This window comes from Cibotium barometz, chromosome 28 (genome assembly GCF_041138505.1).
Source record: "Cibotium barometz isolate CiBa-2024 chromosome 28, ASM4113850v1, whole genome shotgun sequence".
Taxonomy (NCBI): domain Eukaryota; kingdom Viridiplantae; phylum Streptophyta; class Polypodiopsida; order Cyatheales; family Cibotiaceae; genus Cibotium; species Cibotium barometz.
The window spans coordinates 9,038,617-9,065,812 of NC_141073.1; the positions used below are offsets into that span (position 1 = coordinate 9,038,617).

The window sequence follows — 27,196 nt, forward strand, 5'->3', positions numbered from 1 at the left end:
ACTACAAGCTTTTGTCTCAAGGTGGCCTTTCAAGGCTAGAAGGCTTTTTACAAATTTTGCTTTCCTTTGATGCCTTTTTGATGCCATAATGATTTTGCTAATGAAAATTTTCTATATGGGTCACACAAGTTTTTGCCTTGGAAGCTTGTGAACCCAACTTAAGGTCCTTAACATATATGTGCAACCTAATACCGAGGTGCAAGCAAGATCCAAATGTGTAAAGGGTGCATATAATCTATAAAGATGATTAACACAGGTATCCAGTGCATATAGTCTATAAAGATGATTAACATAGGTAACCAACTAGAGTTGACTAGCAGGCATTAAGAGGGAACAGAAAGAAGCAAAACTTTCCTGTGTGTATACTAACAAAAGCCTCTCTGCCTAGCTATGAAGGAGGGGCCATGCTGCACGGGTTTAGCAGGGAGATGAGCTCGCTGACTCTGGATCTGGGCCACTCCAATGGCCATGTCCAGTTCAGGAAGCAGGGCAAAGCCATAGCCATTGCCATGGCCATGGCCAAGGAGAAAGAGCGCTCCTGCCTTCGCTTTCAGAGGATGATCATCGGCAGACGAATCGGGATGCTGTTGGCGGTTCTGATCTCTGCCTTCTCATTGCTCATGCTGATGAATGCCACAAGCAGGGTATCGTCTCCTTCCAAGCCAGTGATAGGTACATCTCTACATCTCTCTGTGTAAGCTGTGCAATTTACTGTCTCCATTGCTATCTAGGGTTTCTTATGTAGTGGATTTTTTACTGCAATCTAGTTTTCTTTCGTGATCTGAAGGAGTATTTTCTGCGGAAGCTAGGGTTTTCTGTGTTATCTGCGCACCCTGTACAGTCTAAGTTTTTCTTTGATGATTTGAATGCGTGATCTAGGGTTTCCTGTGCAATCTAGGTTGACTTAATGAGTAGATTTACGTCTCACCTCGCTATCTTTATTGGTAGGGCTCTTTGTAGTGAGCCTAGTGAGTATATTTTGTCTTTTTGTGCATCAAAGGACCTCGAGTGCTCCTTGAATCAGGAAAATATAATGTCATGCAGTATCTAAAATCATAGCATTCTGGACTAATTTTTTTTCCCCGATGTCAGATATGGCATTTTACAGTATATCTCAGGTTTTACTGTGTGTGTGAGAGAGAAAATAAAGTTAGTTATATTAAACGTCAACCTAGGGACCCAATGAGTCTCTGAGACCAAAGTGATACAATGCTATCCATGGTATGTCTTCATCATGAAAAAGAAAAACAAAACAAGTACAAGTAACATAGCTCTCTGAAAGTAGAGGCTGATACAATGATCATCATGGGGGAAGTACATGGGGTCTGTCAAGCATGGGGTTACTGAGTATGGCCGAGAGGTCCTGGATCTGGAGCTGATGGGAGGATCATGGTTGGTGTCCCGTGGACTGGGGACGCCGGGTACGTGGAAGTGTGCAAGCCTGTTCACACACACACACACACACACACACACACACACACACACACAGAGAGAGAGAGAGAGAGAGAGAGAGAGAGAGAGAGAGAGAGAGAGAGATTTTTCTTTTACCTTATCGGAATTCTGATGAAGTAGAGTAGCACAAAAGGATTACTTCAATCTAGTTGTGTTCATGTTGCAGTTTCTGAGACATCCCTAACCAGTGTTCTGTCTCAGATGAGAAAGCTCCTTCAGAGATTGTCTTTAATGGGCAACCTCGAAATTCGAGCATGCAAGACATCCAGGCTAGTACTCCACCGTTCGAAAAACCTCAATTGAGTGGTAGTACTAGTGCTCCCTTGCAAAGGGTTGAAGATAAGATGCCATGGCCATTGGTTAGCTCAGATCATCCATTACCTCCTGGTCATCCCTGTGAAGGTTTCACCCTTCCTCCTCCTCCAGCTGACAAGAAGCGAACTGGGCCTCGCCGTGAGTACTGAACTCAGTCTTATTTCTGGTAATTGCTCCGTTTTAAAGCTTTTAGGAACACAGGAACATAGTTAGCTTTTATTCGTGAATGCTTTGGAATGACTGCTAAAATTTGGGTTTCATATTCTAGTTGATTTTTGCAGCATGCCCAGTTTGCTATCTTCCAGTTGAGAAAGCAATCAAGCAGATTCCTGCTTTCAATGTATCAGCATCATCTGCTATCAAACAGTTATCCTATGTTGTAAGGTTGCCCACCTTGTCACCGGCAGAGGGGCTCAGAAGCACAGAATTTGGAGGTCATCCTAGTTTGGAGGACCGCAAGAAGTCCTACCAGATACAGGAACATATGAACATTCATTGTGGGTAGGTGGTTTATATACCCAAGCTTATTGCTTTGAAGTTAAACACGTTTGTGTAGTGGTAGCATTAGGAGAGTGCAGATTAGAGCTCTATCCCTAGAGCTCTCCATCATTAGACTAGACTCTTATCATTACAAGACTGCAGTCTGAAGTGGTGTATTGTCTTTTAATTTTTTCCCAGATTTGTACAAGGAGGCAAGCCAGGAGTTGGATCAGGGTTTGACATTGATGAAGCTGACCTTGCAAAGATGGATAGATGCACAGGCATAGTGGTTGCATCGGCTATATTCGGTAGGCGATGGATCATGATTGTGTGTTTTTTTTTTGGCAGCTTGCTACCACTATTCATTTTTGACTATTCATTTACAGGGAATTATGATCAGCTGCAACAACCGAGAAACATCAGCGAAGAATCTAGGAAGAATGTCTGCTTCTTTATGTTTGTAGATGAGGAAACTCAGCATTATCTAGATAGAAGTGCGATGAAGGGTGGGGTGTGGAGAGTGGTGGTTGTGCGCAATCTACCTTACTCAGATGCACGCAGAAATGGAAAGGTAACAATTCTGCAGTTTGTTGAATAGCAAATTATGAAGTTTGTTCTTTTTCAAAAGATGCTCTTTGTGGATGCATTTAGGGTTTCATAAATGTTTGTTTCCAGACGTTTCATGCAAGAGGGAGGGGGGTTTTACAGGCCCCAAATTTTTTATATAAGTCTATAATATGCAAAAAAATTAAAAATATGTTGCCTTTCCTGCAAAACAATACGAAACATGCATCATTTATGCATTAAAACATGCTTACAATTTAAAACTAAAGATGTAGGGTGACCGAGTTACCGGTACAGTGGGCACTCAACTGACCAATTATTGGCAACATCAAGAATCAAGATCCGGATTCCATCATCAATAATGGCAACTGCTCAAAACGCAAAAAACAATATATAAAGCAGGCAAGAGTGACATAGTCCATTGAGCACTCAAAGTGATCACAAAAAGTCTGAACCTTGAGCTGATACAAATAAAGAAAACTGAAGTCTGAAATACACAAAGTAAAGAATGCTGATAGATGCATGACAAACTAGAGGAGCTTGATATCCCCAAAGATTAGAGTCCTCAATCAGGAGTCTAGGCACTCAATCCTCAACATTTTGGATGTCCTCATTAGGAGCCTCCTGGATTAAAAAACGTCCAAATTGTACTGATAATAGATAACATGTGAGAGGGAAAGAAACAAGTTTCATTTGAAAGAAACGTTTTGTTTCATAAAAAATGAATGAAATATGTTTCTTTGCAATTATGCTCCAAACTAGGATGACCTCCAAATTTTGTGTCCTTTGCCGATGACAAGGAAGGAGGAAATTTAACCATAGCATTCTCTTGGAGACGCAATTTTGCCAATCCAAATCCTGCTCGTCCTGAAAATCGGGCAGGTATTTATACCCCCTAGTTGGTTAGTTTGGCATGTATTGGATCCTAAGTAGGAAACACTCTTTTACGCCAAAAGGCATTAGGTTATGTTAATCTTCTGTTGACTATCATACTCTAGCCTGGTGTGTGGTTATGTTAATCGAGCTCATCTAGTGAGGCGGTGGACACTGATGACTCGTCTGGGGGATAGGCCCCACACTTACACCACTGGCATGGTTGGTGAGATCATGGGTGATATGCGGCCAGTGGGATGACAGGCTGTGTGACAGCCATTCTAGAGACTGGCATAGCTATAGCGCCAGCTCATTTAGTTGGGTTCACACTATAGAGAACCCTAGTATGTATTTGGTTGAGTATCTTTTCATATGCGTGTACTCTTATCTTTGTATATGGTGTGTTGAGTGTTGAGTGAAGAAGAAGAAGATTTTCAGTCTCTCACTTTGTGTGTTCTCTATTAGGGTTTTGTGAGTGTGTGTGCTTGCAAGAGCTCAAGCTTTCTTCTCCCCTGCATCTTTTCAACCCAATCATTGGCAAGAGGCGCACATTTACTAGTAAATCATGTATCTGTTTTTGATGATAAATTTGCAGGTGAGACACATCCTCTCATGTTGCGAGTTATGTATCATCTGTCTCATCTTGCTTGTGCATGTTGTTGCCTTTTGCTTCTCTGCGCGCGTCACCCTCTTTGCTCTTTCTCCTGTTGATTGACATCTTGCCGCTTTGATTTTTGGTTTTGACAGCTGCCAAGCTTAAGTGTCCACTTATACCTTTCTTCTTCTTCCCCTTCTCCCCACACCAAGCTACCCTCCTTTTGTTGGTGGGATGTCCAGCCTTATTTTTGCTGTTTTGCCTCATCTGTGCTTTGTTGGTATGTGGCATACATTCTGTTTATGTGTTGTTAGCACCAGAACACTCAAAGCAACACATCCTTTGCTCAACCATTTCCAAATAAAGCACTTGCCAGTCGTCCAACACTTCTTGACAAAACACCGACCCTTGCAAAAATATCTAGTAGTTCATGGAACTGCTGCTTGTTGAAAACTACACCTGAGAACCTCAATGCCATAAAGCTTTACAAAGATTCCATCCACTAATGCGTTAGCTCATATGGCTTGCACAACTCTTTTGGACCAAATCCCATGCACCATGGCTCAAAGTGTGTTCCTAGTTAGGACTCAAGGTGTGTTCCTAGTTAGGAAAACACCTTGAGAGTTGGTTCATGGAGAAGCCTCGGATAACTTGGCTTGGTTTACTCCTTGGGAGGTATCTCATTTTGGATATTCACTTATCTTTGTAAGTTTTAGTTTGGAAGTCTAGCATCCCAATAGGGAGCCATCAAAGCTTGTGTAGAACACTTCCTTGAATGATACAAAATATATTGATGGGGAAGGGGGGGGGGAGGGTCACTGCCCCCCGTATTGTCTACCAGTGGTTTGTGTGGTTAATAAGTTTTAATCATTAATAATTAAGTGGCTCCAAGATCTGCACCCCCTTTTACACTATCCCTAGTTACGCAACTAACACAGACATAATGTTGGGACACAAACAATTTTGCTAGCCTTAGGCTCTGATACCAAGTACTAGTGCTATGATTGTGTTAACAGAGATAGAAGTGCAATGGAAGAGAAGGAGACACAAAGTACACACTAGTAATTGGCACTACTTGTATTATGTACAATGAATACAGCTGAATGTTCCAAGTACAGAGAGAATCAATCACGAACCTACCTGCTCTGATGCAAATGCTAGCTGCAAGATCGCCTCCTTTCTCTTGAATTTTCCTTGATCTGCTGCACAAGAGACCTCATGATGCATAATATTTGATGATTAATGCTGGGGCTGGGGTGCCTATTTACAGGGCCCTAAGTGCTGGTCAGTAGTTTTAAATGAGTCGTGGGCCAGTCTGCTTTATTCTTCAGCCCAATTAACCTTAAGATTTGACTATTTCACATGTGGGCACCTGCCCATTGGCCAGCCCAACCTTGCTGCCCGACCTGCTCCACCTGCCTGTGCACTGCTCACACTGCTGCCTCCTGTGGCCAGGTGCACTACTGCCTGTACCTGCAGGTGGGTCACACGGTTACACAACGAACCTCTCACTACTTTTCACTTGTGTGTGCCCTCGATATCCAGCCGACAGCCATTAGGAATCTTTAGTGGTATCAAGGTTTCTCATTTACATCATGCCCTAGGTAAATGCCAGTTTGTACAGCTCCTGCGCCTGTGTACATCAGCTGCCTTACATTGCTGATGTCCCCCCTTGCTCTATCCATACGATGCTGTTGTCATGTGTGCAGGCTGCACCCTTACAGCCTGTGCCTGTATGACTGCATCCCTGCAGCCTGCGCTCATACAAGTTACTATGTTAGCTCATCTGCACAGGAGCTGTGCACATGTGGAAAAAGGGTGCGTTGAGTCTGAGTAGGAGGGCCTTTGCTTCTCTCTGCCTTTTCTCTCTTATGCATGAAATCTTGGTGAGATTGGTACTGGGTCTTTTCTTTTATAACCTATGCACACGAAATAAAGCATTTGCAAGAAAGGGAAAGAGTTTTCTTTTTAAGTTGGACTTGTTGAATCACTCGGGGTGGTTAGAAAAGGGGGTTTTGGGAGTAAAATTATGCTGGTATGTTTCTTGAAGTGGCCAGCCCCGGTTAACTAGTCATCTTCATTCAAGAGTTCCAATGAGAAGGTTGGTGGCTTGGGTCTGCTGCTTGGTTAAACCTCATCTGCTGGATTTTAATGAGCTGGGTAACCTTTAATTGCAGATTCCAAAGTTAATACTCCATCGACTCTTTCCGAATGCAAGATTTTCCTTGTGGGTTGATGGAAAGCTTGAGCTTATAGTTGATCCTTACCAGGTCCTGGAAAGGTTAGTATTTTCTTGTTTCATGTATTTTTAAAATTTTATTTTTTGGGCCTCTACAGGTGTCAAGGTACCTTTTGCAAAACAACAAGGGCTTGTCATTGAAGTCTAGGGATTAATTTAATTTTCCATGTAGCACCAAGGGATTAGTCTTATAGAGAGTATTGTGGCTAAACATGAAAAAAAATTATTCCATGCCTCACTTTAATAGAGCTAACCATTTCAAGAGGTTATCATGATGTTTACATCAATTCTCCATGGAAAAAATGTTAGAAGTCATCTCCTGTCTAGTTTTATACACCAGGGCCTTTGTTGTGGGTGTGCCCGCCCTTATGAGGTGTTTTATCATTTTTCCCCACTCTCCGTATTTTTTCCCTATTTTTTCTATTTTTTCTGTGGCTTGGGAGGCAGCCCATTTGCTGGCCGATTGCTGAACTGGTCCATGACCCCATGTCTGAGGTGGCCGACTGCCGATGATTTGGCCGACTGGATGGTGTGCTGGTCGTGGAGTTTTTAGGGCCAGTCGGCTGCCCTACAGCAGGCGGACTGTTGATGTGGGGGCATATAAATAGGCCCCCAGTCCCCTTGCTACTTGTGTATCATACCCGGGATCTTCTTGTGTATATAGAGCAGAGTTACATGCCTACATCTCTCTCTCTCTTGTGCTGTATTTTTTCCTGCATGCGTTTTGCTCTTGTGTTCCCAGATCTGGTCATCATCTCCGCTGCGTATTCTGACATGGTATCAGAGGCCTAGGCTCTAGATAGTTCTTGGGATTTGTGTGAGCAAGAGGGGGACTGTTTTGTGGTTGATTGGTGGATTGTTTTGGACTGTTCGGGAAGAGGAGAAGCAAGAGGACGGCGGGCTGATTTGCTGGACAGCCACTTGCAGGTATTAGTTCTTCTTTGTTCCGACCCACCCACCCTATTCAGAGTACATCCCCGCAATGGCAGATCTGTTTGAGATGGCTGAGAGGCATGTGAAGATCACGACACTCCCCACGTTTCCGGTGGACCGTCGGTTGGACGGGAGCAACTACGGCATATGGAAGGGTATGATGGAATCTATTCTGGAGTCTTATGACCTTGTTGATTTCGTCGTTGTTGGGGTTCGACGGCCGGAAGTAGAGGAAGGGGAGTTACTGTTGATCCGAAAGGACCGGGAGGCTCAGACATAGATGTGGGATCGTGTCAACGCCAGGGTCCGTTCGTTTATCTTTCTCAACTGCACACCACAGGTAATCAATTATGTAAAGCATATGACGCTCCTTGCCTGATTCTCTCCACCTCTTCTCTTTTCCCTGAATCTCCCAGAATAACTCCACACTTCCCAGAATATCTCCACACTTCCTAAATTCTCTCATGCTACTCTTTATTCTCTCCCAGTAGATTCTTCTCACCTTTTCACAGGTTCTTTCACAATTACATCTTCTCTTTTACAGCCTCTAACCAAGGGCTTGTTCTCGCACACACCCTATTCACTTGTATTTTCAACATGGATTAGTCACTACCAAGCAACAAAGGAATGTCAAAAAAAGGTTTCATACAAAAAATGCAAAAAATATAAGTTTAGAATATACATGAAAATATGTATTTAGGCCATGGCCAAGGCTGAAGTGTCCTTCTCAAGATGGTCGACTAGTCATTGAAAGGCAGGAAAGGACGTGCGCGTGCAAGTCAAGTAGCAAGCAACAAGAAAAAATGCGCTTCGGAAATGCGTATGTATGAAACTGGCATGTAAGATTTTTGGGCATTAAAAATTTTAGGTGAATAAAAAACGAGTTTCATATTTTGAAACGTTTCGTAAAAGTTTCGGTCGGTTTCATATGATTTGAAACGGGTTTCATTGCTACTATGCTCTCCCCCTTCTCTCTCTCTATCTTTATCTCTCATACACGTGGTTGCATCTGTTGCTGCATGCTCCGTTGGGCTTACAAATCTCCTCAATTGGACTACTTGACATGAAGCATAGCATGCCGCCTTGTACTCAACCACTAGAGTAGAAATTTTATAGGTTGCTGTTTGCTGATCCAAGAGGTCTCCCGGGGCTAATTTGAGAACCTGCTACACCAACTACAAAGTTGATATCTGGCCATGTATTGCACAAGAAGAACAAACTCCCCACCAACCTCTTGTACTCCATATCCGCAAGTGGTGTTTTTTTCAGAGAACTTTGCATCAACCTCCATAGGGGTGTCAACTGACTTGCACTCAGCCATACCAAATGCCTTCAATATTTCTCCTGCATACTTTTGCTAAGGAACGAAGATGTAGTACGGCTCTTGCCAGACCGCAATCCCCAAACAAAAATGCTTAAGCGCAAGGTCTATCATTTCAAACTCTAAACTCAGCGTCTCCTCGGTCCGTTGGAACTTCTCCTCATGGTTTCCCATCAAAATAAGGTCGTCCACATAAAGGACTATGATCATGTTACTTGCCCTGTGCAGAAAAAATATACAAATTTACATTTAATGGCTTTTTAGAAAGACCAATACTCATAAAATGTGTCAGTTTGCTTGTACCAAGCTCGAGGAGTTTGTTTCAGCCCGTACAATGCCTTTCGGAGTCTACATACCTTGCCTTGGAACTGGGCATCACAAATCTTGGGGGCTGCTCAACATACCTTCTCCTTGAGATGTCCATTTAGAAAGGTGGACTTCACATCCATTTGCATTAGTGGCCATGGTGGAAAAAGATGAGGATGGCGCAGTATATGACGGCCACGTTGTAGATGGCCATCAGGTGCAGCAATGAGGAGTGTTTAGGTGGCTGTAGGTTTAGAAATGCTTTGCTGAATTAACGTAGTAGTGATGATGACGAGACATCATGTAGTTACATGGCTATGGCAGGCTGGTGATGTGAAAGAGGCGCATCATTCTGATCAACAGCTGGTGAAGATGAGAAGGAAAACGCAGATGTGGTGCTGAGACAAGTGTTGCTAAAGGCAGGTGGAGGAGGAGAAGACGTGTATGTGAGGTGATAAGGGTGGTAGCCGCGGGCTTAGCGTGGTGGTTGTGAAGGAGGTGGCTAGCACGGTGTTGGCAGCGGGTTACTTGGCGCACTGGTGGAGGTGCGGGTGGTAGAACATCAGGATAGTGGTGTTGTTGCTGAAGATGACGGACTTGCTAGCCATTTCTCCTCATAAAAGTTTGTGTGAACTAGTCTACTCACAGGCACTTTTTACCATGGTTGGACATGGGTTTTTTCCCGATGTATTTCTCATCCGTGTTAAGGATTCGCGAGAGCAGTTAATCAATATTGATGAGGTGATACCTGACAGTTCACTTGTTTTAATAATGTATCAAATGCCATTAAAGGCATTGGGAATGCGGATTTGACAGCATGCAATGGTGCAAGGTTGCATTTAAAACCCGTTTTTTATTATTTAGTACTTTTTGGACTTCTGAACGTTTCCAAACGTTTCAAACTTAAAAAACGTTTGTGTTTTGGTTTCTTCCCCTGTGTCCTTTTTTCTATTTATTATGTTTGGCGGTTGCTTTGTATAGCCCGTTTGTGCTTATGACATCAGATAGATGTGACATTGTCATTTGATTTTGATTTATCATTTGTTTCTACTATCTACTTGAATTGTCAAATTTCAATCATGGTGTATTTGGGTATGTCTAGACATTGTTTATGTTGTGAGTGGGGGATTTGTAAAAGTCTTATCTCTGTCTCTGCTCTCGCTAAAACTGGGTTTTAAGTTCAGTTTTTTGATCATTGTTGCTGAGTGCACGATCGTTGAGATCTAGATTCTATTGTCATGTCTGGTACATTGTGCAATGGTTTGTACAAGGTGGATATGTATGACAAGATACAAGAGTCTCATGATGCTATGGCTGTCTCTACCCCTACAGTTCTACGTGACTAAGTTGTGGTATGCTTGGTTTGGTCACCTTAATTTTCCCTCTCTTATGTGGTTGCAAAAGCACAACATGGTTCATGAGTTGTCTCCTTTGCATCTCCCTGTTAAGCATGTATGCGAGGGTTGTTTACTTCGGAAGATGCACCGACATTCTTTTCCCAAGGATGGCACTATGCGAGCTATACGATCATTGCAGCTTGTGCATAGTGATGTTTGTGGCCCGATGCGGGCTCCATCTCTTGGGAGACATCTATATTTTGTCACTTTCATTGATGGCTATACTCGGTTCACTTGGGTGTATGGCTTGAAAGCCAAATAAGATGTGTTTGCATCCTTCCATGCTTTTTTATCCTTGGCTGAAAATGCTTGTGGCCATAAGCTTGTAGCAAAGAATCACTTGTCCCCAAGCTCATCTAGAGCTTGATCTTAATGCCAATTGTTGCAAACCAAAGTTACAACGACTGCCCGCCCGTGCGCTCTTGGCAAGGAGCTTTGATGGCGATCTAGGTAGACTTTGGACAGAGTATGTCTTGCGCATACAAGGGTGCACTACTGCAGTGAAGGTAGATCTAAACTGAATGATCTAGATATAAAATGAGGACTGCTGAACTAGTCTATCTTTAGTGTCCAGTGTTAGTCATTTCGTAGGTCGGCCAATGTCAGCTGCCTTACGACTGGTCCAAATAGACCGAATGACTACATCATTTGACTGGAACCATATTAGACTATAACATAGACCTACAATCTTTGCGCAACTTCCATCTATATTTGAGGTTGTCTTGGTGCCGAAACTTGTCCGCAACCCAAGGACACGGTACCTGGTCGGCGGTGAAGAGTGTGGCCAATCAGCCTGCGCTAACATGCATCCTACCTGGCATGGTGCCAAGGTGCCAAGTCTACATAAGTTGTCTCCTATACCATACGGTTATACATGGTCAATATCCAGTGTCCTAAACTAGGGACAAGTGGGCGCATGGGTGCTCAACACAATGGCTACTCCTCATACAGCCTTACAAAATAGAGCAACCCTTCACCCACACAGTGATGAGGGCGGAGCATTGATTTCCAACAGTTTCGCACTGCTTTTTTTTTTTTTGTTGTTGAGATTTTTGGCTAGAGCGTGTTATTTTTTCCAGGTCTTCCATTGCAGTGAGGTGGGGTTGAACCCGCAACCTCCCGCTGGGAGTCCAACCCCCTAACCAAGCCAGTTACATCCACGACCCATTGGGAATTGGCACTGCTCATCTCACATCCTATTGCTTCCATCTTTCGTTACAAAAGCTCTAGGGGACAGTTATAGGCATCTTTGCTTTTTACTTGCTGTTTACATATTGTACTACTTTGGTATCAATGGCCATTCTGCCCTCCAGATGTTCCCCCCCCCCACCCCCCCTCTCCCCTTTCTCTCTCTCTCTCTCTCTCTCTCTCCACCTTTGAAGTTGCTAGCCTCTGCATTTTGTGTGTGTGTGTGTGTTGGGGGTGTGATGTGGTTTGGGTGCATTTTTATGATCTTATTTATGACTGGTTAAGATAATTCCTTGTGCCGTACAGATTTCTGTGGAGACGCAACTTTACATTTGCAATCTCCCGGCATTACAAACGTTTTGATGTCTTTGAAGAAGCTGAAGCAAACAAGGCTGCAAGGAAGTATGATAATGCCTCTATAAATGCCCAGGTGGACTTTTATAGAAGAGAAGGGCTTGTACCATACAATAGAATGAAATCCCCTTTTCCTAGTGGTTTGTGCTCTTACACTGCCTTTAATGCTAACGAAGAATTTTTGCCTTCTATTTTTTCATGTCGGTTAATGTCCTTCTGAATGCAGATGTTCCGGAGGGTTGTGTTATTATAAGGGAGCATACACCAATCACAAACTTGTTCACTTGCCTTTGGTTCAATGAAGTGGATCGTTTTACATCAAGGGATCAGCTGAGCTTTGCCATTGTACGTGACAAGTTGATGGAGAGGGTTCCGTTTAGGCTGAGCATGTTTCTTGACTGTGAGCGGAGGAACTTTGTGGTGCAGGTTAGTGTGTGTTGTGTCGATAAGTCTCTGTACACATCCTTATGTTTCTTTTGTTTGGGAAAACTCATTTGTTTTTCCCATGGGCAGGGGTACCATAGAGACTTGCTTGAGCAAAGGAGGGCTGTTGCGAACACCTCGATTGAACTCTATAGTCAGACAAATAAGCCACTTTCAGATCCAGTTGTTGATATCCCTCCACCAAACATGTCACAAACAGGTTTAAATCGTGCGAGGGAGGTACCACTTGTTATTCCAAACTCACATGCAAGGCATAGACGAGGAGCTGCAAGCAGACGGAAAATGAGATCTAGAAAGCTAAAGGTGCCTGGAAAAGAAAATACCTCAAATTTTTTATAGAAAGTCTCGCTGGATTGGGAGGATTGTCAGCCTTGTGGTGGCTGTTGGCTCTCAGCAGCCCTTTGGAAACCCAATACCACTTGTAGCTCTCAATGGTGCCATCACTATATCATTTTTATGCACAGTAAGAGATGGAGTTTGATTATTTGCATTGTATTGAAGACTCATTTTGTCACATGGCTGCCTTTCCCAAGAAACAGTTCCAGTAACCAGTTTTGTGTGCCCTTTCCGTTGCCATATAGTTGAGCTCCCTGCCAAATCTACAACCAGAAGCAAAAGAAATAAACTGGTTAATGTGTCATCTCAATAAACTTATCTGCAGAGACTTGTTAATGGATGGGAAGTTTAAGCTGCAGCCCTTCTATATGCATCTCATCCAATGTGCATTTGAGAAATGCTGGTAACATGCTTACAAACTTACAATTGTATACTGCATTTAACCACGCGTGGATACAAGTTCGCCACAAGTGAAACTCCGTAGTAGTAGAAAAGCAAGCATCACAGCTAAATGAAAATGTTATGGACCATCTCTAGACCAATGGAAGGGCCCACAAATATGAAATACAGGACATGGTTCTTTGAAGTAATGCCTTATCTTATGGCGTGGAAATTTTATAAAATTTGACTTATAGGTTAGGCTTCTTGTAAGACCTCTTTTACAGATGTATCTAAGTGGTAGCTTTTGTTCTCAAGCATTGTTATCCACTATGCATGGGCTTTGGATTAACTTACAGAGGTGGATATCCTAGTTGAGGAAAAGTTGGATTTCGAAGGCTTCTATTGGCAAATACTCAAGTCATAAAAGCCTCCATTTTTTATGGAGTGTAGATGATAAGGCCACACCTCCTCTTTGCACTTTTGACCCTATGACTCTTTACGCCAAGTAAAGTTTGGAAGATATGTTTAAAAAAGCTTCAGGTTTATAGAGGTGTAGAGAAAGTTTGGAAGATATGTTGTTTAAAAAAGCTGAAGGTTTATAGAGGTGGACCTATGTAGAGCTTAATTAAGACCCAAAAAGTTGATGGGACTCACAAAAGGAGAGAAACCGTGGTTGTAAACCTTCAAGATGTCACTTGTTGGGTATTCTTTTGCTTCTTTACAAGGGTTACAGTCACAAGACTGTCACGAAAAAGGTTAGACTTGAGATTTGATAAAAAAAAAAAAGGGGCTTACAAAGTGTGGAAAGCTTGTAAGCCCACTTACCTTTTAGTTTTAAGGTTGATTTTTCACGTCTATGCATAGGGGCATGCCACATTTTGTATGTTTCTCTCCCCCTCTCCGTCTCCCCCTTCTCTTTCTCTCTCTTCCTAGCTACTGAAATCTTTTCCTAGTAAGCTTTGGGTTCACCTAAAGAGTCTAGATGTTTTGGAACTCATAGTGCGACTTATGCTTGTGTGTTGATGATACCATGAGTATTGAGTCGCTTACAAATATGTGCTCTCTCTCTCTCTCTCTCTCTCTCTCTCTCTCTCTCTCTCTCCTAGCTATTGAAATCTTTTCCTAGCAAGCTTTGGGTTCACTTGAAGAGTCTAGACTATTTTTTTAATGACTATCTTTTCCTTAGTAAGCTTTGGGTTCTCTCTCTCTCTCTCTCTCTCTCTCTCTCTCTCTCTTTAATGACCATTTAAATCATAACTTTCTAAGTTTCTTGTTTTAGTAGTTATTCTATTAGTTAAATTTCAAAAATTTGTATTTTTTTAAATTTCTTTGTAAATGCTTTTTCTAGCGGTTTTTTTTTTTGGGAGGGGGTAAATTGTTGTTATATAAGTGCAATTATTTTCTGAATTTGAAAGATTGGTTGTATTCCAATCTTAGAATTCGAGTCTTAGAAGGAGCTATGTACAATTACAGCTTGTAGGTGCTAGGCCGCATGCTTCGTAGTATGACGTAGTGTTATTGTGCTTTGTGTTGCGTCAATTTTGACACGTATTGCCACAACTATTCTGTTAAGATCTTCAAGTATTTTCTCTACGTTGCATGATGTCCCGTTTGCTGCTCCAATTGTCAAGTCAATGTTCTAGGTTATCATACACTTGGCACCTACTGCAACTTTATGTATTTTGTTGAAGTTGATATTGCCAATCCAATGCTGCAGATATGGTTTATCGAGGCCATAATTTTTCAAGCTGACGATGACTATATCTTTTTTCGAGTACAAATTTGTGAGCATTACGTATTTGTCTGCAGCATCCAGTAATAACAGTGCACTTGCTAGTTTCACATTAGTCATGTAGCTTTCACTTTCAATACGATGTCGCCTTGTCAGAAATGAACACATGCCACATCCATGATATAATGCAATGTTGCCGGCAACATTGCACTATGTCACACTCAAAACACCATTACTCAAAATCCAAGACAGTGTGTAATGTTGCCGGCAACAATATCAAACTCAAAACGCCGTTACTCATATAACATCTTCACGTTATACCATGTGGAAGTGTTGAGCATTAGTAGTTGTTTTCTTTTTACTCGAAGTCCTAGTTTTTGCAGCATGTCTTCTTTGTAGGCGTGTATTTTCCAAGTTTCGGTTTGCCATGTTACCTATAGCAAATGTTTGGTGGTTTTGATTGACATATCTTGAAGGCAAAGTTCAAAATTAAGAAACATACAACCATGGAGTGTTACTTATTATAAATATCTTGAAGAGATTGAATGAACATGAATCTATAAACATACTTCGAAAGGGTGCTGAGGCACGTCCGCTATCGATGAATTGCACGCCTATGCTTATGATCGATGGAGTTCTTAAAGTACATCGCAAAAAAGATAATTACAAATCGGTTAACACATCTGAATCTGAGTTACATGTCGTTATTCAAGTCATACAAATTTTGTGCTTGTTTGTGTGAGTGTAAAAAAAACCCATACATAAAGTATGGCGGAGAGTTGGCACAGTCCTCCCCAAAATTTTATAAACACAAGGGAATGTGCGCTTCCCCCATTTCCCATATAACACTCTCGGTATTGAAGGTGGACCAAAGATACACCTTCAGTGTTGAAAGTGGCCATTAGTTTGTTCAAATATTAAAAAGAAAAAAATAGGAATACCTTTGTCAGCTTGCGATGTTAAAATTGATGATGCGACGAGTCTTGTAAGATATTGTTTCACGATCACTGATTAATGTAGAGCTATAACCGTTGTCGGTGTGCACGAGTTATCTATGTCCTTGTAACCAAAGCCGTAATCTACAAAAAAACTTTTAAATCATGAAAAAAATTAAGAAGCAGGCAAAGCTTCTCTTGCAAGTGGCTATCGAGGCAGCTTGATCAAATAGCTAAGCCTAAAGAGGGAATGCTTGAGGAGCTTCTTTCTTAGGGTGTTATCTCTTAGAGTGCACTGATTAACGTAGAGTTCGACACCTACTATATAGTATAACCCTACCTTTCTCGATTCCAATGGAAACCACATCGGTGTTGATGTGTCAATAACATCATCTCAAGCAAGTGTTAGGCTAATCTCAATTTTACTCTTGCAAATTCATCCTCTATCTATGCCTAGGTACACTCCTCTAGCTTAGAAAGCTTGCTGGAAGTGTATGCTACCAACCTCTCGAGTACAAAGCCAAGCTCCCCACTACTCTCTTTTACAGCATCAACTTGACCCATTATTTGCCCCCATGTGTTAGTTAGGTTCTCGACTGTCACTGGGTAGTCTTCTGAATACCATTCTGTGATTTCATGGAGCTTTGAAATTACAACTATTGGGGTTTTTGCAGGCCCACCCAATAGCACGTCCACGGGTGGTGGGGCTTGCCCCATCCAGGTAAAGAAGGGCTCTAGAACCGGATTGTTTGCCGGATTGGGTGCTGCTTGTTGTACATATAGCAAGACGAAAGAGGATGAGATTTCATGAGGGTTTTTATCCATGCATGGAGGTGGGGGACACTGGGTTTGGTCCGGTACCTGGAAGCCACCCAAGGTGTGGACAAGGCCAGTGCAGTCCCAATGCCCCAACTCTAATCTCTGAGGGGCCTGCGCAATGGCTGCATCTCCTGTCCGTCGATGCTTCATTACAAGCAACACAAGTCACATCGCCCTCATCTTCAAAACACGAGACTCATCTTTATATAAACAACAGCAGTTTCAAAAGACAGACCTTGTGCACTCAGAGCTTGCGAGCGTGCCAGCCATGAAGGGCTAGTGACGGGGATGGCGTCTCAGCAAAAAAAAACGAGAGGAGGCTTAACAAAGGCTTGTGCCGCCAACCAAATAAAGCGCACGTGGTGCTACCTCTGAAGAAGCCAATTGACTTATAGTAGACGGCTGTTGACACCGGTCGGGCAAGCCAACAGAGGTTGACGGAGACGCCGGGACAAAGAGCTGCATGGAGCCGCTAGAAACAACGAGACTTGCACGAAATCAAGAGTATGACAATTCCGGCCTGCCCCTGTTGGTTGAATTTACTTTTTGCAGTTGTTTTTACCTTGGGCTTCTCTCGATGCTTTTGCTAGCGTTTCACACTTTTGCAGCCTTTTGTAGATGTTTTTAACTTGGGCTTCTCTCGATGCTTTTGCCATGTGGCCTCTTGATACTTTTGCCACATGGCCTAACACCCTTGCTTGCTTTTGTGCAAGGGTGTTAGGTTAAAGCAAGCAAGGGTGTTATGCTTTTGCCATGTGGCCTCTTATACTTTTTCCACATGGCCTAACACCCTTGCTTGCTTCTTGTGCAAGGGTGTTAGGTTAAAGCAAGCAAGGGTGTTAGGTTACCCAAGGTAAAGAAAAGCAAGCAAGGGTATTAGGTTACCCAAGGTAAAGATCATCATTATGGAGACCACTTATTTCTTTGCCATCAAGTGCTTCATCCGAAAAAATTTTCACACTTGGTAGACTAAATTGCAATTGATGGAATCCAGAATCGCAAATCACAATGTTGAGTTGTAGTTTGGTAATGGTTAGTGTATGAAAAAGTGTGTCCTAGAATGCGTGAGAAAAATTTTGGAGCGTATGAAAAGGTGTGGATACAAAGGCCACACTAGTTTGGCAAGCTATAGGCCACAAATCTATCTCGTGTATGAGAACTATATATATGGATGTATCTCATCAGCAAGTGATTTTAAAAGCAATTATGCTTTCATATTTGAGTTAATATTAAAGCAAATTATTATGCTTTGAGATTTGAGTTAACCTTTGTCATTATTTGTGCGACCTTCCTAGTATCTTAACTGTGGAATTTATTAGCTAAGATCTACCATGATTGTTAACATTAAGTGGACCTTGTCAAGCTTGATTAATTAAGAGAAATAGATGAACTCATTAGGAGAATAATATAAGTCACATTTCTTAATAAGAACATCTCTCTTATCACTAAATGGTGTTGTATGAAAGCATGTCAATGCATGTAAGGCATATAAAAACATAGAAAATAAGGTTCAACATATAAGAACATCTCTCTTGATCACTAAATGATGTAGAAAACTCATATATTCTGTTTTGAAGAAATCATAAATGAGGTTAACTTTAGTAAATACTATATATAGATCATATAACTTTATCAAAATATGAACTTCCTTAAGGTTTATCACACTACTAAACATAAAATATCCATTTTTTGAAAATGTAAATGTCATTACAAGTGCAATCTAAGAATGGTAGTGGCATAACAGGCATAAGCCATTAGTGGACATTCTTGATCACATACGTCAACACAACTAATTTTAAACTTAAAAGTAGAAATAAATGGCATAACAAGCATAAGTCATAAGTGGACATTCTTGATCACATACGTCAACACAACTAATTTTAAAATTAAAAGGAAATACTATAAACAACTTTTACGATAGTTCTTTCACTTTTACACTTCTATCACACATATTAAGATGAAGTGTTACAAGGCACCACAAGTATTGTAATATGATGTTGAATACACCTTTGCAACCTTTCTTGAAAAGGGAATCCTCATGCTTGCTTTGTTTCCTTTAACATAAAACAAAATTTGAGTGAGTGCCAATGCCATTTTTTCATGTGAATTTCTTTAATCAATAAACCACATAAGAGGTGGAATCTCATGTAGAAAAGATGACATTAGAGGAGGAATCTCATGTAGAAAACTCTTACCTACAGTTGTAATTTTCACTAGAACTCAGAGAAAGATATAAAGTAGAGGCATGTGACAATTAGGAGAGATAAATATAGACCGATTGAAAACTCCAAGTTTCTAAGGAGGATCAAAAAAAATAAAACAAATCATGATTTAATGATAATAATTACCTCTCAATTACTAAGAGCTTCGCAAGATAACTGAATCAAATATCAACAATTTATTCATCAGCATATGTGAGTGCCAAATACATCATTTTATAGCTCCAACTTGACTATTTAGGTCCACTTTTTTCTCCATGGTTCTTTTCATAGAAATCTTTGTCAAATGCGAGTTCCACTTATCATGTTGGACATAGACAGAGAACTTGGCTAGATGATGCTAGTTGGGTGGTTCAGAACCACTGAAGTGTTGGGCTTTATTACGTAGCATCACTCACCTTTTACACTGAGCATTGTGCAAGAGGCTGGTTACACATAGAAAATTGTTTGGGCTATATTAGAGAATCATGAGTTTCTAAACTTTTGTGGGGGGGAGGGTGGGTTTGGTTGTAGGGAGGAGGTGAGAGTGGGATTGGATTGCCAATCCTTGAGTTCTTGTTGGCATGCTCTCCACTCTCTCTTTTTCTCACGAGCTTTCCTCTTCCTCTCCTCTTTAAAAGAGACTCATGGATAGGGGGTTTCCTATTTCTATCTCACTTTTCCTGCTACTACTACTTTGTGAACTCCCATATTCTCTAAAGCTGAGGATGATCTAAAATACACAATATAAGAGTACTAAACAATAAAGCTATGATTAGATGGAATAAGCTTAAAGATACATGCTTATGTATGAAACATGCTTATCTATGGTTTGATGGAATAAGGTTAAAGATGCATGCTTATGTAGGAAACACACTTAGCTATGGTTGGATGGAATAATGTTAAAGATGCATACTTATGTAGGAAACACACTTATCAAATTCAAGATCAAGATGATAAAGACTAAGAAAAAGAGGACCAAGAGTCTTAGAGGAAGAGCACGATCATAGTGTGAAGAGGAGCTAATATCGAGACAGAAGGCACGAGGAAGAAAAAGCCAATATGGAACTAGAATTAGCACAAATATCCCAGTTCAGAGGAAAGAGTGATGAATATTTGGATGCGCATGTGTGCAATTTTGAGACCACATTTCTAAGCCCCTTGTAGCTCAAAATATCTAGTTTTTTGCAACAATGCTAGGTGGCAAGGTGATTCCAGGTTGGATTATGGTGGCCAACCATGCTCAAAGAATGCAAAGGAGTGTGACACATGTTATAGGATGTGACAACAAAATGCATCAGATAGAATGCCTCACCATCCTATGCTACCCTTGAAGCCATTCTAGAAGTGGGATTTGGACTTTATGGGGCCTCTCAGACTTGCAGATTAAAGAACATGGAAGAAGTACATCTTGGTAGCCACATACTACTGCACAACACTAAGTGGGCGGAAGTGAAGGCAATGAGGGACTGCAAAGCTTCCTTTGTTGCTAAGTTTCTGTATGAGTTCATCATGACCAAATTTGGGTGCCTAATTGAACTGGTCAAAGTGCACATTTTGTGAATGAGGTGATCAAGAAGTTGATAGAGTTGGTCATGCATAAGAAGTCCACTATTTCTTACCCTCAAGACGATGGCCAAGCTAAGTCAACCAATAGGATCGTGAAAGGAAATCCTGAAAGAAATCTTGATTAAGACTATAAATGAGAACGTGACAAATTTGCATAGGAAATTTCACTTTGCTTTGTGGGATTTCATGAAAATATCTTATAAAAATGTAATTGGTTTAACACCTTTTAGCATGTCATATGAACTGGAGGTAATTGTACCAATAGAGTTCTTGGTGCCCAGTATCAAGATTGCAATTTAGAACTCCATTAATCACATGATGCAGAGCTACTTGAATTAGATGTGAAAAGATTGCATAGTACCTGGACAACTAAAGTTGTGTAGAGAAGAAGAAAGCTACAAGTGGACAAAAACTTTAAGTTTAAAATATTTGAAGGAGGAGATGCAGTCTTGCTATTCAATTCAAGGATGGGACCACATCCAAGAAAACTGAAGTTAAGGTGGATGGCCCTTACATAGGATCCAAAGAAAATTTGGAACTCGAAATTTTGAGCTCACAATGTTGGAAGCAGTGGCACTGACCAAGCTGATCCATGGGTTATTGAAGCTGTACCATGGACGTGTCCTGAAAAAGCATCTCAAGAAATTGGATCTAGAAGATGAAGGAAGAAAAAATACTAGTAGTGAACCAGATGAAGAGACAATCTAAACTAGAGTGGTGTGAAGAGGAGGAGCCAATTGTTGATTTTGTGATGCCAATGATGTCTAAGGAAACTGAGAAGAATATGGAGGAGAGGATGATCTTGAGCTCCTTGCAAGCATACACACACACATGCAAAGAGTAGACGAGCAGATAAGAGAGATGGATGGCTGAATTTTCTTATGTTCTCTTCTTTTCTCTACAACCATAAGAGTAAGAGTTACACTATAAGGGAAGTACTCAGGATGATCTTGAGCTCCTTGCAAGCATACACACACATGCAAAGAGTAGACGAGCAGATAAGAGAGATGGATGGCTGAATTTTCTTATGTTCTCTTCTTTTCTCTACAACCATAAGAGTAAGAGTTACACTATAAGGGAAGTACTCTCCTACTATAACATACAAAGGTCGGTCGATTGTCTGAACCTAGCTATACGAGCTGGAACTATAACTATGCCATAACTCTAGTACACCAAATTAGTTGTCACATAGCCTATAAACCACTGGTGGCATATCGCCATTATCTCACCAACCATGTCACTGGCGTGAGTGCGGAATGGGGTAGTCATGTAGATCAAGCTACCCAGTATGCGCTTGTACATGGGTTCCTCCAAAATCCACCTATATCTACAGAAAGCTTAGTGTTTTGATCCAATGGCACTGAGATAGGCTTATAGCTTATCATACTATACTTGAACAACATGTCCAAGCCATACTGTCTCCATAAATAGCTAAATGTTAGTAGCAGGTGATCTCACCACCTCTATACTAAGAAAATACCATAGCTCACCCAAATCTTTCATCTCAAAATTTTGCTTCAAAAGCATCCTGACATCATTTATGTTAACATCACTTTCAACACCTCTATAATAAGAAAATACCACAACTCGCCCAAATCTTTCATCTCAAACTTTTACTTCAAATACATCCTGCCATCATTTATTTCAACATCACTTTCACCAGTGATAATCAAGAAAATACCGAAGATCACCCAAATATTTCATCTCAAACTTTTGCTTCAAAAGCATACTGACATCATTTATGTCAACGTCACTTTCACCACAGTGATAATCGAGCCATCCACATAAATGACTAACAATATAATCCCTATATCTGCCTTTTTTACATTGGGTATCTAAAATCCAATGGTACATGAAGTAAAAAGTTTACATTGGGTATCTAAAATCCAACATTTAGTAACAAGATACTCTTTGATCTTGTTTGACCATGCTCTAGGTGCCTGCTCTTTAAGCCATATAAGGCTTTGTGTAACATGCACACAAAATTTAGATATAAATCGCTCTCATAACCTGTATGCATTGAGGAAGAAATGGAATATTGAGTTGAAGTTGTTTTCTGAATACGGGCGTGGATCTGGTTGGTTGACCTTGCTGGTCAACGGATAAGTCCATGGCGCCTTTTGGTAAATGGATCTTGTTTTGGTTGATCTAGTTGATCTTCACAATGGAGAGTCCATATGGATTTTATGGAAAAATGAGATTAAATACTCATGGGTTAAATGGGTTAGGAATCATGAAACGGCCTCTGAGTGAAGTACTAAGTGAGCCTAGAGGGACTGACCAGGTGGTGGTGGACGCTCTGGTTGCCGATGATGCCATAGGTACGCTGAGGAAGGAATGACTAGAATTTGGATTTTATGGTTGGAAATTGGAAAAGTTGGAACTTGGACCCTGGAACTGGAATATTGAGGATTATGATGGAAACACTGTGGTTTTATTGCAATTCTATCTTGAAAATAATTGAATAAGAAAAGGCAATTTCATATTGGGTGAGAAAGTGGTGTGTCTATTTAATTTTTGCATGAGGGCCGGCTAGGGGGCTTGGGAACTCTTTTCCCTGGTACCCGGGACAAAACATAACCAAATTTTTATAAAGGATCCCATCAATACAGTGGTTGGGGGCAGTTGGCTAACCCATGGGATTCGATGGGGTTAGGTTGGATCGATGGATTCCTATAATAAAGTTCAATTCTGTTCAAAGTAACGATAGTTGAAGTAAGTCACGGGATAATCCTTGTCTATGGGAAAGAATCAATGGCTGTGCCTCTCTGATGGGGAAAAAAGCGTTGGTTTCTATGAGTCAAGTGTAAAGATTGTTCCTCCTTCAAATCGGTCATCTGAGTGAAGGATAGCCTAGACTCTTGACCCTGTTAGATAAATTTTCATTTAGAAGATTTTCCTGGAGGAATCACCTATGCTTCTGGGCGAGGAAAGTTTTTCTCGGGTTCGGTTTTGGAAGAGCCGCCGGACTAGTCCCTTGCCCGGACATTCGTGGGCGAGGCCCCGAGTGGGAAGCTCTGCCTTGCATGTGAGGTTGCTACTTCCGTTTGCTAGCACTCTTGAGTTCGCGATGCGCAGAGAGGGTAGGGGTCTCACACCCTATCTCTATCTTCACTAATAGCTAGAGTGCATTGGCCATTGCAAGAAACCTAGTGTTTCATGCTTGCACAAAGCACATTGAGGTACATTATTATTATTATGTTAGGAAGAGGCTCATTACAGGAGAGATAAGCATAACTTACGTCTCTACACACGATAATGTGGCAAATATGTTCAGGAAGGATCTCTCATGAGAGAAGTTAGAAGTTTTCACAAAGCTTTAGTCTTATTACCATTTAGGATGAGTCACATGATCCCTATTGTACATGTTCACATTTGGGCTTATTACAATTTGGGGATTGTTGCCTGTTATACATGTTTACATCATCACTATAAGGAGGATTTGCAGCCAGTTATAAAGTAGTGATGTGTGGACACTTACGTAGGTTATAAACAATGATGCGTGGATTTGTAGCTAGTTGTAAAGCAGTGATGTGTGGATAGGTTAATAATAGTCTAGGGCACTATGACATGAAAAATTGATATCTTTCATTTTTAATTTTGTGTATATTTTGATGGTTTCGCAATGGTAATAAGGTGGAAGCTTGTCCAAGAAGATTGCGGCGCCCACAATGGAATAACGGCGTGGTGATGCGGCGGCTTGGCGGCTATCTTGATAACAACATTCTATCTTCAAATATAATGGTTTTATTTGATTTAGGATGCACACATTGTAAATGCCACAAGTATGCTTGATAAATACTTTGGTATGGTAGATAGGCTAGTGATGTGGAAAATAAAAGTGGGCCTTCATGCTCACATGGATTTTAATTGTATTATTAATATGGCTACAAGTTGGGGAGTGTGGAAGGTGTGTGGAGGAGTGTGTGTAGGTGCATAATTGTAAGATTCTTCCCCAGCCTTCGAGGTATACAGGAGAAAGAACCTCCCTTTCTGATCTTATAATTATTCTCTCTCTAAAATAAAAGAAAGATTCTGTTTAAAAAAGGAAGAACCTTTCCCCAGAATACTTCTCAAGAGTCCCACCTGTTTTAAGGATTCAGAACAATGAGTTCTGAAGTGAGAATCGATGTTTTGGATATCAAGGTTTTGGTCTTCATTCAAGTACGGCCCAAAAGAAGTTCTTTATCTCTTGGGAAGTATAAGAAGTTATCTCCCAGATATTGTGGACCAAAGAAAGTAGGTGATTTAGCTTACGAACTTCTTTTATCTCCTCATCTCAAAATTCTTAATGCCTTCTATAGAAAAATGTGCCAAACCCAAATCATGGAAAGACGGTAAAACTTCAGTGGCAAGTTACCGTTGGCTTCTAAGTTACGCTAGCTCCTTCCTTTATATAAGTCGTAACTTTTACCTGTCGCTCACAGTAATCTTACTTCCATCGATCTCCCTTCTTCTTAATCTCCTTCATGGCTTGGCAACAGGAATTAGTTTTATCCATGATGATTTCTCACCTTCAAGACGCAAGCGAGTCTGTGAAGAAGGATTTTATAGAACAGTATGAGCGCTCACTTTTTCCTCACTTGTTGGGAACTTCTGTAGCTCAGACCAAATGGCGGACCTATCAAGACATAACTAGGGTAACACCCTGGGGTCAGCAGCACTTTCGTAACAATGTCCGCTTGGCCATGGTTATTGAAGCCTTGGGTTTGGGTCCCCGATACTACTGCATCATGAGATCAAGACATTTTGGGTTTTCTGAGCGGGTCTTCTTACTGGCGTGTTTTCTTCCTCATCAGAAGATATGCCTTTGCCCTGTTTTTGGCTTGCCTCTCAGAGGTCCTTTTGTTAGATCACCTCATACCACTGAGGTAGGTGCTGCAATAACCGGCCGAATTATTCCCATAGATGAATTACCTTATACGTGTGCAGCTTGTGAGTGCTGCTTTTGTGACCATATGATGGACGGGCTTATGGAAGTGTAAAAAGTTCTTCTATCTTTACTGTATATGTTCCAAGAATGAATAAAGTTGAAATCTTTGTTCTTGAGTCTTGCTCTCTTTGAGACTTTTCTTGGTGGTTAATCTTAATTAAAAATTTTCTCTCAGTCTCATATTTGTGCATCTTGCGAAATTACCCCCAGTTTGTGAGATGAGGGCATCTCGCGTTTTTCAAGTGGGAGAGAATGTAAGATTCCTCCCCAGCCTCTCAAAATGTCCAGCATCTTCCCCTCTAATCAATCCCTCTTCAGAAATATAAAAGACCTTGTTTCTAACTGTTTTAACCTAGAGAGAGAAAATATTCTAGAGAGAGAATATTCAGATTTTTAATATTTTTGGATAGAAAATTATCTCATCTTATTAAAATAAGTTCCCCTGAAACAGAAATTCAAAAAGAACTTTCCAATGTGCAATTGGAATCAATTGGAAATGGGTATAAAGGACCTTAGCCTAAGGGTCTAGATTTTCAGAAATTTTTGGATTATGGTCCAATTAAGGTTCATATGGGCCAATAGCATCAATCCATGTGTAGGGAGGAGATAAATCCAATTTGTAAAAGAAGATACCCAAAAATGAGTAAATGCTCACATAAGATGAAGAGTTGAAAATGTATAAGGTTTATTAGTAAAAAACTATGAGCAATATTAAAAATATGAGATATTTTGGGTATCCAAAAATGAGTAAATGCTCACATAAGATGAAGAGTTGAAAATGTACAAGGTTTATTAGTAAAAAACTATGAGCAATATTAAAAATATGAGATATTTTGGGTATCCAAAAATGAGTAAATACTCACACAAGATGAAGAGTTGAAAATGTACAAGGTTTATTAGTAAAAAACTATGAGCAATATTAAAAATATGAGATATTTTGGGTATAATGATTCCATTTTGACACATATGTAAGGAAGGAGAGTTCTTTAAAGGAGGTGCATATTTCACATGCTTGAATGAGTTTTAAACTAAAAAATAATGTGATATTTTTATCTCTCCTCTCTCTTGAACCAAACCAAACCAAAATGGAACTAAACCGAATAAAAAAGGAACCAAACTAGATCCAAATCTAGTCCAAATTCAACCAAACTGAATCTGGAAAATTCTAGAATTCAGTTAGCTTCGGTTAGAGCTTCCCTCTCCTATAAATAGAACATGAGTCCTTTGAAAAAAATAGAAGAATTTTACTATACTAGAGTTATAATAAGCTGAAATAATGCTAATTTCTACTATTCTCTAAAATTCTCTCCAAATTGAAGAAATTGGAGCTTCCCTCTTTCTTCAATCCCCATTGGTGGCTCCATCAACATACTTAACCAATTGATTGGTTGGGGGCCTCTACCGTGAACAAAGAATCAAGCAATTTGTAAGGTAAATGGTGAATTTTGACCTTTTCTATAATTTCTCAATGTTTCTCTCTTCTCAACCCCTCTCAAGCTTGAGAAGCTTAATTGGAATGGGTTTTGAATGCTATTGAAGTTAATTGATGAATGGTAGTGAAGAGTTACATAATTTGATGAATGCTATTGAAGTTAATTGATTAATGATAGTTAAGAATTACATAAAATTCCATTTATGCTTAATTCAAATGGTTTTTATGTAATTTCTCTCTCTCACTCAAGAAATGGTCATACTCATGACCCATTCTCAATCCAAATGAAGCTTTTCATAAAGCTTTACCTTAATCCAAGATTAATCTATACTTGAGGCCAAATTAATGGCTTTTTTCTATGCTTTTAGTTTATGTATATTGATGATTCAATCCATTATGG

General features: G+C 40.6%; 1 protein-coding gene across 3 annotated transcripts; it reads left to right on the top strand.

Annotated features, from left to right (window-relative positions):
* The first annotated feature begins 286 nt into the window (after positions 1 to 286).
* LOC147622468 (putative hexosyltransferase MUCI70) lies at positions 287 to 13,327 on the top strand. 3 transcript variants are annotated; one of them, XM_086822043.1, is made up of 9 exons: positions 290 to 672; positions 1,654 to 1,905; positions 2,049 to 2,268; positions 2,446 to 2,555; positions 2,634 to 2,818; positions 6,457 to 6,560; positions 11,970 to 12,157; positions 12,244 to 12,443; positions 12,531 to 13,327. In XM_086822043.1, exons 1-9 carry the CDS (start codon positions 405 to 407, stop codon positions 12,798 to 12,800), a joined length of 1,797 nt encoding a protein of 598 aa, XP_086678169.1. In that variant the 5' UTR covers positions 290 to 404; the 3' UTR covers positions 12,801 to 13,327. The 3 variants fall into 3 exon arrangements, with proteins under 3 accessions (XP_086678168.1, XP_086678169.1, XP_086678170.1); XM_086822042.1 differs by having other exon boundaries at positions 287 to 672; positions 2,446 to 2,818; XM_086822044.1 differs by having other exon boundaries at positions 544 to 672; positions 1,641 to 1,905; positions 2,446 to 2,818.
* Positions 13,328 to 27,196: the final 13,869 nt, after the last annotated feature.